General features: G+C 39.8%; 1 protein-coding gene across 1 annotated transcript in view; it reads left to right on the forward strand.

Moving 5' to 3' along the window:
* The window catches only part of LOC138350215 (ladderlectin-like), a 77741-nt gene that overhangs the window by 27580 nt on the left and 34456 nt on the right, over positions 1 to 15705 (forward strand). Inside the window, exon 3 of the mRNA XM_069300563.1 lies at positions 3301 to 3454. Within this exon, the coding sequence (XP_069156664.1) occupies positions 3301 to 3454 (154 nt within the window). The remainder of the gene's footprint in view (positions 1 to 3300; positions 3455 to 15705) is intronic.

The raw sequence follows: 15705 nt of genomic DNA on the forward strand, positions 1-15705 counted from the left end.
TCTGTGTGTGTGTGTGTGTGTACTCACCTAGTTGTGCTCACCTAGTTGTGTTTGTGGGGGGTTGAGCTCTGGCTCTTTGGTCCCGCCTCTCAACCGTATGTGTGTGTGTGTATGAGTGTGTGTGTGTGTGTGTGTGTGTGTGTGTGTGTGTGTGTGTGTGTGTGTGTGTGTGTGTGTGTGTGTGTGTGTGTGCGTGTGTGTGTGTGTGTGTTTGTGTGTGTGTGTGTGTGTGTGTGTGTGTGTGTGTGTGTGTGTGTGTGTGTGTGTGTGTGTGTGTGTGTGTGTGTGTGTGTGTGTGTGTGTGTGTGTGTGTGTGTGTGTGTGTGTGTGTGTGTGTGTGTGTGTGTGTGTGTGTGTGTGTGTGTGTGGGTGTGTGTGTGTGTGTGTAAGACACACACCCACATAACTGGGGGTCCTGGTAGCGGAGTGGACAGCGCGCGGGACTCGTAATCCATTGGCTCGCGTTCGTTTCCTGGACTAGGCAGAGATAAATAGGCAGAGTTTCTTTAACCTTGATGTACCTGTTACCTGTTGTCCCAGCCCGACAGGAATAAACAGAGAAGTAAAAGAAGAATCCGTGGTTAAATAGGGAATGTATGAAAGCAAAGGAGCTGAACAAAAGGGCGTTGAGGAACTTCCGTAATAACAGAACACCAGAAAGTAGAGAGAGATACCGAAGAACCAGGAACGAGTATGTTAGTGTGAAAAGAGCAGCTGAGGAAAGGTATGATAATTATATAGCTAATAAAGCCAAGACCGAACCAAAGTTACTACACACTCACATCAGGAGAAAAACAACAGTGAAGGAACAGGTGATGAAACTTAGGGTGGGCGAGGACAGGTACACAGAGAATGACAAAGAGATGTGTGAAGAACCCAACAAAAGGTTCCAGGAGGTCTTTACAATAACAGGGAGAAGTCACGGCGCTAGGAGAGGTGGCAGGAAACCAGGTGACCTTGGAAAGGTTCGAAATTACAAGAGATGCGGTCAAGAAGCACCTATTGAAGCTGGATGTGAGAAAAGTTGTTGGGCCGGACGGAATCTCACCATGGGTATTGAAAGAGTGCGCAGGAGCACTTTGCTTGCCACTCTCCGTAGTGTATACTAGGTCACTGGAGACGGGAGACCTACCAGAAATATGGAAGACGGCGAATGTGGTCCCAATATACAAAAAGGGTGACAGAGAAGAGGCACTGAACTACAGGCCAGTGTCCTTAACTTGTATACCATGCAAGGTGATGGAGAAGATTGTAAGAAAAAACTTAGTAATACATCTCGAGAGAAGAGACTTTGTGACAACCCATCAACATGGTTTCAGGGAGGGTAAATCTTGCCTTACAGGCTTGATAGAATTCTACGATCAGGTGACAAAGATTAAGCAAGAAAGAGAAGGATGGGCGGACTGCATTTTTTTGGACTGTCGGAAAGCCTTTGACACAGTACCCCATAAAAGGTTGATGCATAAGCTGGAGAAACAGGCAGCAGTAACTGGTAGGGCGCTCCAGTGGGTAAGGGAGTACCTAAGCAATAGGAAGCAGAGAGTTATAGTGAGGGGTGAGACCTCAGAATGGCGTGAAGTCACCAGTGGAGTCCCACAGGGCTCTGTACTTGGACCTATCCTGTTTCTGATATAGGTAAATGATCTCCCAGAGGGTATAGACTCATTCCTCTCAATGTTTGCTGACGACGCCAAAATTATGAGAAGGATTAAGACAGAGGAGGACAGCTTGAGGCTTCAAGAAGACCTGGACATGCTGCAGGAATGGTCGAACAAATGGCTGTTAGAGTTTAACCCAAGCAAATGTAATGTAATGAAGATAGGGGTAGGAAGCAGAGACCAGATACAAGGTATAACTTGGGAGATGAAACACTTCAAGAGTCAGAGAGAGAAAAAGACCTGGGGGTTGATATCACGCCAGACCTGTCCTTTGAAGCTCATATCAAGAGGATAACATCAGCAGCATATGCCAGGTTGGCTTTGGCCTTTAGAAACTTGTGTAAGGAATCTTTCAGAACATTATATACCACATATATCAGATCAATCCTGGAGTATGCGGCTCCAGCATGGAGTCCATATCTAGTCAAGCATAAGACTAAACTGGAAAAGGTTCAAAGGTTAGCCACCAGACTAGTACCCGAGCTGAGAGGTATGAGCTACGAGGAGAGACTACGGGAATTGAACTTCACTCCACATTGAAGATTCTGAAGGGAATTGATAGGGTAGATAAAGACAGGCTATTTAACATAAGGGGCACACGCACAAGGCGACACAGGTGGAAACTGAGTGCCCAAATGAGCCACAGAGATATTAGAAAGAACTTTTTTAGTGTTAGAGTGGTTGACAAATGGAATGCATTAGGAAGTGATGTGGTGGAGGCTGACTCCATACACAGTTTCAAGTGTAGATATGATAGAGCCCAATAGGCTCAGGAATCTGTACACCTGTTGATTGATGGTTGAGAGGCGGGACCAAAGAGCCAGAGCTCAACCCCCGCAAGCACAACTAGGTAAGTATAACTAGGTAAGTACACACACACACACACACCAAGACAAACATTAAGACACACATACACACACTCAACATCTTCAGTCTAGTGGTGAATAAAAGAAAATCTGAAATTATTTAACGTTTTAGAGACGAAATTTTTTGAATATAATTGCATTTAATAACTTAATTATTCCTAACTTAACAATACGAATATACATTTAAATTTATCTTCGTAAAACTTAAAAATAAATATCCAATGCATACTATTTGTATTTGATATATTGTGAAAATATACTTGCAAGCTGTTATATGATATTGTTAATTTACTGATGGTAAATTTATAGACAATATACTGATTTAACGAAGCTTGATTGTAGTATTGGCATCTGAAACACTGTTTCTTTATTCATGCACTGGCTAAGCAAATGTTGCTTTTTTTTGAGATATATACAAGAGTTGTTACATTCTTGTACAGCCACTAGTACGCGTAGCGTTTCGGGAAAGTCCTTAATCCTATGGTCCCTGGAATACGATCCCCTGCAGCGAAGAATCGTTTTTTCATCCAAGTACACATTTACTGTTGCGTTAAACAGAGGCTACAGTTAAGGAATTGCGCCCAGTAAATCCTCCCCGGCCAGGATACGAACCCATGACATAGCGCTCGCGGAACGCCAGGCGAGTGTCTTACCACTACACCACGGAGACTGCTTAGTATAGAATGAAGTCTACAATACTGCTAACATTGTCTAATTATAATCTTCACTGAACATCATGCCAAAGACAGACAGGTAACAGTTTAACACTCCGGCAGAGTCTGACGGAGCTGCTGCTGCTGCGGCAGGAAGGTTATCTGAGCCAGCTGCTGGTCACAGAGAAGGAGTCAGCTGCCACACTCACCACTGTGGTCCACCTTCTCACTCAACTGACTGATGCTGTCATCCCTCAGCACACCGACCCACCTCACAGTGAGATACCCCACATGATATTCTAATTTGTTATACTTTCATTAGTGTATATATATATATATATATATATATATATATATATATATATATATATATATATATATATATATATATATATATATATATATATAGTTTCCTCCGAGGCTATGGGTCCCCCTTCTTCCAGCTAGAGGTGGTACTCCCTTCCCATTATATATATATATATATATATATATATATATATATATATATATATATATATATATATATATATATATATATATATATATATATATATATATATATATATATATGTCGTACCTAGAAGCCAGAACGCACTTCTCAGCCTACTATGCAAGGCTCGATTTGCCTAATAAGCCAAGTTTTCATGAATTAATTGTTTTTCGACTACCTAACCTACCTAACCTAACCTAACCTAACTTTTTCGGCTACCTAACCTAACCTAACCTATAGAGATAGGTTAGGTTAGGTTAGGTAGGGTTGGTTAGGTTCGGTCATATATCTACATTAATTTTAACTCAAATAAAAAAAAAATTGACCCCATACATAATGAAATGGGTAGCTTTATCATTTCATAAGAAAAAAATTAGAGAAAATATATTAATTCAGGAAAACTTGGCTTATTAGGCAAATCGGGCCTTGCATAGTAGGCCGAGAAGTTCGTTCTGGCTACTAGGTACGACATATATATATATATATATATATATATATATATATATATATATATATATGTCGTACCTAGTAGCCAGAACTCACTTCTCAGCCTACTATGCAAGGCCCGATTTGCCTAATAAGCCAAGTTTTACTGAATTAATATATTTTCTCTAATTTTTTTCTTATGAAATGATAAAGCTACCCATTTCATTATGTATGAGGTCAATTTTTTTTTATTGGAGTTAAAGTTAACGTAGATATATGACCGAACCTAACCAACCCTACCTAACCTAATCTAACCTATCTTTATAGGTTAGGTTAGGTTAGGTAGCCAAAAACGTTAGGTTAGGTTAGGTTAGGTAGGTTAGGTTGTCGAAAAAACATTAATTCATGAAAACTAGGCTTATTAGGCAAATCGGGCCTTGCATAGTAGGCTGAGAAGTGAGTTCTGGCTACTAGGTACGACATATATATATATATATATATATATATATATGTCGTACCTAGTAGCCAGAACGCACTTCTCAGCCAACTATTCAAGGCCCGATTTGCCTAATAAGCCAAGTTTTCCTGAATTAATATATTTTCTCTAATTTTTTTCTTATGAAATGATAAAGCTACCCATTTCATTATGTATGAGGCCAATTTTTTTTAATGGAGTTAAAATTAACGTAGATATATGACCGAACCTAACCAACCCTACCTAACCTAACCTAACCTATCTTTATAGGTTAGGTTAGGTTAGGTAGCATAAAAAGTTAGGTTAGGTAGGTTAGGTTGTCGAAAAACAATTAATTCATGAAAACTTGGCTTATAAGGCAAATCGGGCCTTGCATAGTAGGCTCAGTAGTGCGTTCTGGCTACTAGGTACGACATATATATATATATATATATATATGTCGTACCTAGTAGCCAGAACGCACTTATCAGCCTACAATGCAAGGCCCGATTTGTCTAATAAGCCAAGTTTTCATGAATTAATATGTTTTCTCTAGTTTTTTTCTTACGAAATGATAAAGTTACCCATTTCATTATGTATGAGGTCAATTTTTTTTTAATGGACTTAAAATTAACGTAGATATATGACCGAACCTAACCAACCCTCCCTAACCTAACCTAACCTATCTTCACAGGTTAGGTTCGGTTAGGTAGCAGAAAAAGTTAGGTTAGGTTAGGTTAGGTAGGTTAGGTAGTCGAAAAAACATTAATTCATGAAAACTTGGCTTATTAGGCAAATCGGGCCTTGAATAGTAGGCTGATAAGTACGTTCTGGCTATTAGGTACGATATATATATATATATATATATATATATATATATATATATATATATATATATATATATATATATATATATATATATATATATAGATATAGATATAGATATATTTATATATATACAGTGGTACCTCGGAATGCGAGTGTCCCTGTATGCGAGTTTTTCGGAATACGAGCAGGATTTCCTCGAAAAATATGTCTCAGAACGCGAGGGTTACCTCGGGACAATAGTTTGTTGATACGCGTACAGGCCGACCCAGCGGGTGGTGGTTCGGCGATCGTCGCCCCTCCACCCCTCCGCCCCTCAGTTTACCATTGTCTCGCGCCCAGTGACTACCCCACATCAGTTCTTCTCGCGGATTTTCAGTGTTTTGTTGGATTTTTGGTGATTTGACTATACAATTTGTTATCCCCAGTCTTTCCTGGGACGCGGTCGGGTCAAGATACCTGCTCCGCACCTTCCCCCCTCCTCTCCCCCATGCTGGGTACTGAGATGGAGACTCAGTCACCAGAAGAACTGGCTACTTCCCACGGCGATATTAACATGGACTCTGAAAGCAGCCAGTCAGACGAGGAGGACGAGTATCAAGAAGTTCTGTCAAGGTATAAGAAGAAACGCAGAAGACAGGAGGCAAGGCATAGTGTGGACAGTAATGGTACACTTAACGGAAACGACAAGAGAATGAAGAACGACGCCGAGACTGATGCAGACAAACGGACGGAACGATGTCAGGAAGGTGAGGGTCAGCGGAGATGGAGGCTTCTCTTCCCTGCCTCATGCACGCTGGCCTATCATCAGAAGCTGCTGTGGACAGTCAGACTCGGAAGAGAACACCGTAAGTTCGAGCCCCTGCTGAAGGAAGGTGTAAACAGACCTTACTTAACGGTAGGTTCTATGGAGGCAGTGAAGTTTCTTAGCCAGCAAGGATATGATGGAATTGTTATGGAAATACCGGAGGGGAACGAGAAGCTGACGAAAGGTAATTATCTATAAATACCCTCAGATTCTGGACCCCGAGTTCATCCTCGACGGCCAACGATTTGTGTGGGCCAAGCGTCACCTTATTAAAGGTGAAGCTAGGAGTCAGGTTGTGGCTCTAGTGAGAGGTGAAGTACCCGAGAAAGTGTTCATCACCGGGGCTGGCTACAGGTATGTAGCAAAGTATGTGGAAGAGCCCATAATATGCCTGAAATGCTGCAGATGGGGGCATAAATCCTGGAGCTGTCAACATGATCCACGATGTCGTTTCTGCGGAAAGTCTCACCTCTCTAATGTGTGTAGAAACAGACTTAATCAGGGTGAGAAAATAGTTCCCAGATGCTGCAACTGTGGAGGTGTTCACAATGCCAGCTCGGCTGTGTGTAGCAAGAGGCCGAGTATGGGTGTTCTCCGGCCGGTGAATGTTACAGAGCAAGCAAGAGCTCTTACCCAGACACCGGGAGCACAGCAAAACAGTCTGCCCCAAACAGTGCCAGTGAACCGGACGAATGCGTGGGTAAAGGAGTCACCTTTACTTAGGCAGGCTCAAGCAACAAGCAGCCACGCCACCACTCAGGACTCCGGCAGTGACAGTGTAACGGTGAGTGAAGTGGCTACTGTGGCTCAGAAAGAGGGTCATAATGATATGGTCAAGGAGGTGTGGGCTGAACTTAGAAAATTTGGTGAGTTCCTCCAAAATCTTGGGCAGAGAATCGAGTCCATCGAGGCGAAATTAAAGGTTCAGGAGGTCAAGGAAAATCACAAAACGGTGAAGGATAATCAGGATATAGTGGTTGAGGGCAATAATGAAATATTGAGTGATGAAATGAAGGAAAGTGAAGTGTGTGTGAATGATGATAGTCGTAGTGAAAGGAAGAACCCTATAATTACATATAAAATGAAGGAATCATTTGGGCCAATAATGGACGTCACAGGACTGAAAAAATCTCTTGAGAATCGCAATGTCGCTTTTACTGGTGAACTTGGGAGGAGGTGGGGGATGTTATACAAGGTATGGCTTTCATTTAGTGAACTTATTGGGGATGACTTAGACAGTGAATTGATTAATAATGGATCACCCTAGACTGAAAGTGTTGTCATGTAATGTTAATGGTTTAAGAAACAGGGTTACAGATGTTCATTGTTATGTGATGGGAAATGATATTGATGTTGTAGCTCTCCAGGAGACAGGGGTAGGAATGAAGGCTTATTGAAATTAAATGGCTATAAAGGGTTTAACCTCTTCGCCGCAAATAACGTCAGAGGCACGTCAATTTATATTAAGAACTCCATACCAGCAGAGTTAGTAGAACCGCCATCAAAAACGCAAGGTATAGAGAGTGTCTGTGTTAAATTATCATTAAGGGAAGGGGAATTTATTGTAGTTAATTTGTATGTATCCAGGAACTGCTTCGACGCTAACTATTTACGTGACTGCATTTATACTAATCCTTCACTGGTCATTGGGGACCTTAATGCTCGGCACACAAGCCTTGGGACAGTGGGTAGTATTAATGGTAATGGGGTCAAGTTGTTACAGTTTCTACAAGATCATCCAGATACCTGTCTCTTGGGAAACAATGAACCATCTCACATCAGGGGAGGACGGCTTGACTATGCCTGCATTTTAAACTCTCAGGGGATTATGGGGGAGGCTCGGGTTGTTCGGGAACTACTTAGTGACCACTTTGCCATGAACGTTGAATTACCACTGGGGAAAAAACAAGTCCACTTTCAAAGGAAAAGGCTAAATATTAATAAAGATATGAAAAATTATTTTATTCAAAATATGGGAGATTGGTATCAACATTACACGCTGCTCTGCGTTGATAGTTTTTACGAGGACATGGTCTAGAACATAGAGAAATTAGTACAGAGGGAAAATAACGGGGGCAGGGGAAGCAAGACGCCTGGACCTAAGAAATTTAAATATTCCAATGATCAGCAAGTCAAGGGGTGGGAGAGAATGCTACGGAGTGCGCATAAAGAATGGTTAAAAAATGGAATGAGGGATGAAGAGAAAAATACAATGTTGGAAGTGGCTAGGGAATGCAGTCAGGTGAGTGTCACGAATCTTATTACGATTCTGCCAATTCTCCCGAACCTCGTATTATGTTATTGTTTTCTCTACGTAAATATTGCTGTCAGTTGTATAAGATTTGTGTATATAGATATATATACATTATATATATATAACATAGATAGCTGGGTAGTGTGTGTAAGGTTTGTTTTGATGGTGGATGTCACATGAAATTAGCCGTGTGGACGGTTGACAATAATTGGGAACGGCCAGGGCGATTGTTGGCAAATCAATTGCCTATAGTTTTATATTTATTTATTCCCATATGTGGTAGCCGTAGTATTTCAAGGAATGTGAGACCGTTAATTGCAACTCTTAGTTAATCATGTTGGAGTTTAGGGCTGACCTTTGTAAATAGAATGTTCACAATGTTCATGCGAACGTTAATTGGTGTTTGGGTAGACGGTTAGTCGACGTTGGGCCTGCGGACCACGTCCTGGGCAGTAGAGTGGCGGCTGCGGTCGAGTGCAGTTGTGTTTAAGCTACGTTCTTGGTTTTTGTTTATTTTAAGCCCATATACATATTAATTTATCTGGATAGACGATTTTAGTGTATTTATGGCTTACTCCATATTCTGGTGATAGTGCTCAGGTCTCAAATAATTACCACATTCTATAGTATTACATGCTGATAAATATTTCTGGCTACTATCTATTTAATTGTTGTTAAGTTGTCACCCTTAGCAAAATATATTGTTCTCCCGTTTTTAAACAGTGATTAATTATACCCCTAGACACCTATTGGCATGGCAGATTTTTTATTTGTTCTCTGCACTGTGGGGAGAAGAACATTATTTAGTCTCAAGGGTCGTGACAGTGAGGAAGGAGGCGCGGGACAGATACTGGCAAGAATTTGCTCAGTCCATTGGTAATACTAAGAACCTTAAAGACATATGGAGAGCAGTAAACAAAATCAGGGGTTGTAAGACCAAATTCATTGCTCACTCAGATCCAGGGAAAGTTGCTAATGAGTTAGTAGATAAATAGGCAAGTGCTGCTGGTATGGAGTCCTTACCTGCTGACACGAGAGTCACCATTGAGTCATGGGAAAATATTAGAAATGGAGTAACTTTATGTGCCTTAAATACAAGATCTATAACATGCACTGAGATAACTCACGATGAGCTACTGGATGCTATAAAAAGTGGCAGCTCTACTGCTCCGGGAAAAGATGGAGTAACGTATGACATACTTAATTATTTAGCCGGTATGAAACCTAGTCCCTTACTTGATTTGTTTAATATGAGTTATAGAGAGGGAAAGTTACCAAGAAAATGGAAAGAGGCTGTCATCATTCCTATCCCTAAGTCAAACGGAGGCAACAGACCTGTCTCCTTAATATCCTGCTTTTGTAAAATGATGGAAAGGATTTTGTTAAATAGGCTACTCTACCTTGTAGGTGATAACATGTCCAGTAATCTCTTTGGTTTTATCAAAGGCAAAAGTACTGCGGATTGTCTCTTAAAGTGTTTGTCTAATGTGGATGACAATTGTAGAGTTTTTGTTGATCTACAAGGAGCATTTGATAAAGCCAATGGGGAAGTAATCTTATACAAATTAGCCAATCTGGGAATAACAGGGAGATTGCTACACTGATAAGGGATTATCTACAAGGCAGAAAAGGTCAGGTATATTACCAGGGATACATGTCTGAGGAACGGAGGTTTCAGTTAGGTACCCCACAAGGGGGAGTATTAAGTCCCACCTTATTCAATGTATTAGTGAACAGATTAGCATCAGAGATGTATCCTCCAGGGGTCACGACGATCATATATGCTGATGACATTCTTATACAAGGCACTTCTGGGAACAAAATTCAAACTGCTCTTAACATACTTGGTACAACCTGTCACAAGTTAGGCTTAGTTATAAATGCAGATAAAACCAAATACGAGTATAGGAAACGAAGAAATATAACACTTACTCTAAATGGTGTGGAACTGAGCCGTGTTCAGAAGTACAAGTATCTGGGCATGTATGTTGGATACACATGTGAGAGTAAAAATGCTGAAATAAATCATATCAGCACCTTATGTAAAGCCCGTCTGCATCCTCTGAAAGCACTGGCTTTTTCTGGTAAAGGTGTTGGGGTACCTATCTTACGGATGTTATACATAAGCACTGTTCGGTCCCTGATAGACTACGCAGCACCCGTATTGTCTTACACAGGCCAAGGCAGAATTCAAAAAATAGAGCTGATACAGAACGAGGCTATGAGGATTATTCTTGGATGTCAAAGAAATGCAATGATTCAAATAATGAGAATGGAATTAAATTTACAGAGTGTGTGTGATAGAGTCCGTGACATTAACACTAGAGTATCTATTCGTTTCATGCGGAGAAAAGGAGGGGATAAGCTGTTTGAGAGAGTTCAGACCTGCTTGAGTGACGTACACACTTCCAAGAAACTGAGGGAGACACGCTACACGAGGGGATTAGCTCGTGACCTCAGGGAATACGACGTACTTGACTGCTGTAAACCCTCTCGACAGTGTAATATGTCTGCTCCCTGGAAAGTACAGAAAATAGACGTCGAAATTGTACCCCTCAAGGTGAAAAAGATTCATCATGAACCGGGACAATTACGGTGTTTGTATGGAAGCATGATATCTCGGTTACCAAGAGGCAACAGTTTACATGTATATTGCGACGGGTCGGTGGCAGAGGATGGCAGGGCCGGGTGTGGTGTCCTAATAAGGGAATATACGAAGTTTGGGACTGTGGACAGGATAATTGAACTCCGGCTTAGTAATTATATATCATCCACACAAGCTGAACCGCAGGCCATTCTGGCGTGTTTGGAGGAAGTACGTCATGACGACAAAAATGTTTTTGTATTTGTCGATAGCCAAGGAGCACTGGAGTCCTTAAACAGTCGAAACCCAGTCTTCATGTCTATAGTTGAGGACTGTAAGAGAAGAATAACTGAGATACAGCTGAAAGGTTATAGTGTGAAATTCATGTGGATTCCATCTCATGTTGGAATAGTGCTCAACGAGGTGGCGGATGACTTGGCCAAACGTGCCACATCAAAACCACAAGTTGACATTGAATGTGAATTCACAATGAGACACATAAGAAGCAAAATCAGAAATATTCAGGCACAGGCGGGAGTGGAGAGGAGAGAGAGATAATGTATGAGAGTAGTCAAACCATGCAACACTACATGTATGTGAGTCAAAACACCCATTTCACATTTCACATTTTTCAATTTCACATTTTTCAATTTCAATTTCAATTTCAATTTTTCCATTTCACATTTTTCAATGGTAAAAGGAGAAATGCTTGGAGTGACTCTGTGTACATGCGGCTCAGGCTTGGGTACAAATATTACTGGGAATATGGGATAGATGTTCATGATAATGACACGAGGTGTAAACTATGTGGTATGTTAAGGTCTCACACCCTGGCCCATTATGTTCTTGATTGTCCGTTGATTAATGTATATAGGAACACTGAGATAAGGACTGTTCCTGAACAAATAGCCTGGATGTGTCACAACGGCAAGGTTGATGATATTCTTTAGAGATATAAGAATTTTGCACCAAGATTGTAATATTTTGTTGAATTATCTGCATGTCTCTTGCAAATTGTCTATACAGTATACCTAGGTCATAAAAGTATTTGTGTGTACGTCTGATAACATACTATTTGTGAAGGAGGAAATGTATATGTTTATCTCTCAGAATGTTTGGTAATATGTTTATTTGTGATGTGTGTCTATGTATATATTAACACGTTGTACTGAATGGGGTGAGAATAGCTTGAGCTACCTCATCCCTTTGTGTGTATTTTACCTCAATAAACTTATTTCAATTTCAATTTGTTATTATATATCTCACCATGGGTCCCAAGAAAGCCTGTGGTAAGGATAAAGGCCAGAAAGCCCATGTGAGGATGACAATAGAGGAGAAACAAGAGATCATTCGGAAGCATGAGAACGGTACACGTGTTGTTGAACTTTGTAGGCAGTACAACAAAGCCACATCAACACTATGCACTATACTTAAGAAGAAAAATGAGATTATGAGTGCTAAAGTGGCAAAAGGAGTCAGAACAATAACGAAACAAAGACCACAAATACTTGAAGAAGTGGAAAAGTTGTTATTAATGTGGATACACGACAAAGAGTTAAGGGGTGACAGTGTTTCGGAGGCCATTATTTGTGAGAAAGCCAGGGTTTGGACAGATTTGTGGTGAGGAAATCGAGCAGCGAGCCTCAACCAGGACCTAGTGGCACTCAGATAAAACGTCCCAGGGAGAGCACACCAGAAAGGTCTTCAATGCCTGATGTGATAATGGAAGGGGACTCCCCTTCCAAACAGTAACTCCTCTCCTCCTCCCCCCTCCTCACCATCTTCCATACGCCTACAGCATTCAACAGCAAGGTAAGTAATAACTTGAACATAGTTTTGTAGGTATATTTAGATGAACTAGGTATAAAAATTTAGTTTGATGTGGAGCTTTTGGGGTAGTCAGGAACGGATTAATTCATTTCCCTTTATTTCTTATGGGGAAATTAGCTTCAGAATACGAGTATTCGGAATACGAGGCGTCTCCAGGAACCAATTAAACTCTTAAACTGAGGTATGCCTGTATATATATATATATATATATATATATATATATATATATATATATATATATATATATATATATATATATATATATATATATATATATATGTATATATATATATATATATATATATATATATATATATATATATATATATATATATATATATATATATATATATATATGTCGTACCTAGTAGCCAGAACGCACTTCTCAGCCTACTATGCAAGGCCCGATTTGCCTAATAAGCCAAGTTTTCATGAATTAATTGTTTTTCGACTACCTAACCTACCTAACGTAACCTAACCTAACTTTTTCGGCTACCTAACCGAACCTAATCTATAGAGATAAGTTAGGTAGGGTTGGTTAGGTTCGGTCACATATCTACGTTAATTTTAAATCCAATAAAAAAATATTGACCTAATACATAATGAAATGGGTAGCTTTATCATTTCATAAGAAAAAAATAGAGAAAATATATTAATTCAGGAAAACTTGGCTTTTTAGGCAAATCGGGCCTTGTATAGTAGGCTGAGAAGTGCGTTCTGGCTACTTGGTACGACATATATATATATATATATATATATATATATATATATATATATATATATATATATATATATATATATATATATATATATATATTAGTATATTTTGGTAGCAGTCTTTCCTGTAGACATATATTATTAAATATGACCGAAAAAGTAAGATTAATAATTCTAACACGAATTTTCTCAATCTTTCGTACATTACGCTTCACTGTTGGAGGTAAATCAAAAATCACTTCTCCAAAATTCATTTTTATTTCTAGTCTGACGCGACACGGGCGCGTTTCGTAAAACTTATTACATTTTCAAAGACTTCACAAATACACAACTGATTAGAACTTACGTCTCTCTGATATTATATCTACATTTGAGTGAGGTGGGAAGGGTGATGTGGCATTAACACCAGACAGAACAGGAGGGGATATTAATAGGGTATTAAAAGTATCAACACAAGACAGAACAGAAACAATGGGTATTGAATAGAAGTGTTTGTAGAAAGCCTATTGGTCCATATTTCTTGATGCTTCTATATTGGAGCGGAGTCTTGAGGTGGGTAGAATATAGTTGTGCAATAATTGGCTGTTGATTGCTGGTGTTGACTTCTTGATGTGTAGTGCCTCGCAAACGTCAAGCCGCCTGCTATCGCTGTATCTATCGATGATTTCTGTGTTGTTTACTAGGATTTCTCTGGCGATGGTTTGGTTATGGGAAGAGATTATATGTTCCTTAATGGAGCCCTGTTGCTTATGCATCGTTAAACGCCTAGAAAGAGATGTTGTTGTCTTGCCTATATACTGGGTTTTTTGGAGCTAACAGTCCCCAAGTGGGCATTTGAAGGCATAGACGACGTTAGTCTCTTTTAAAGCGTTCTGTTTTGTGTCTGGAGAGTTTCTCATGAGCAGGCTGGCCGTTTTTCTGGTTTTATAGTAAATCGTCAGTTGTATCCTCTGATTTTTGTCTGTAGGGATAACATTTCTATTAACAATATCTTTCAGGACCCTTTCCTCCGTTTTATGAGCTGTGGAAAAGAAGTTCCTGTAAAATAGTCTAATAGGGGGTATAGGTGTTGTGTTAGTTGTCTCTTCAGAGGTTGCATGGCTTTTCACTTTCCTTCTTATGATGTCAAGAAGGAAAGTGAAAAGCCATGCAACCTCTGAAGAGACAACTAACACAACACCTATACCTCCTATTAGACTATTTTACAGGAACTTCTTTTCCACAGCTCATAAAACGGAGGAAAGGGTCCTGAAAGATATTGTTAATAGAAACGTTATCCCTACAGACAAAAATCAGAGGATACAACTGACGATTTACTATAAAACCAGAAAAACGGCCAGCCTACTCATGAGAAACTCTCCAGACACAAAACAGAACGCTTTAAAAGAGACTAACGTCGTCTATGCCTTCAAATGCCCACTTGGGGACTGTAAGCTCCAAAAAACCCAGTATATAGGCAAGACAACAACATCTCTTTCTAGGCGTTTAACGATGCATAAGCAACAGGGCTCCATTAAGGAACATATAATCTCTTCCCATAACCAAACCATCGCCAGAGAAATCCTAGTAAACAACACAGAAATCATCGATAGATACAGCGATAGCAGGCGGCTTGACGTTTGCGAGGCACTACACATCAAGAAGTCAACACCAGCAATCAACAGCCAATTATTGCACAACTATATTCTACCCACCTCAAGACTCCGCTCCAATATAGAAGCATCAAGAAATATGGACCAATAGGCTTTCTACAAACACTTCTATTCAATACCCATTGTTTCTGTTCTGTCTTGTGTTGATACTTTTAATACCCTATTAATATCCCCTCCTGTTCTGTCTGGTGTTAATGCCACATCACCCTTCCCACCTCACTCAAATGTAGATATAATATCAGAGAGACGTAAGTTCTAATCAGTTGTGTATTTGTGAAGTCTTTGAAAATGTAATAAGTTTTACGAAACGCGCCCGTGTCGCGTCAGACTAGAAATAAAAATGAATTTTGGAGAAGTGATTTTTGATTTACCTCCAACAGTGAAGCGTAATGTACGAAAGATTGAGAAAATTCGTGTTAGAATTATTAATCCTACTTTTTCGGTCATATTTAATAATATATATATATATATATATATATATATATATA

This window comes from Procambarus clarkii, chromosome 44 (genome assembly GCF_040958095.1).
Source record: "Procambarus clarkii isolate CNS0578487 chromosome 44, FALCON_Pclarkii_2.0, whole genome shotgun sequence".
Lineage (NCBI taxonomy): Eukaryota > Metazoa > Arthropoda > Malacostraca > Decapoda > Cambaridae > Procambarus > Procambarus clarkii.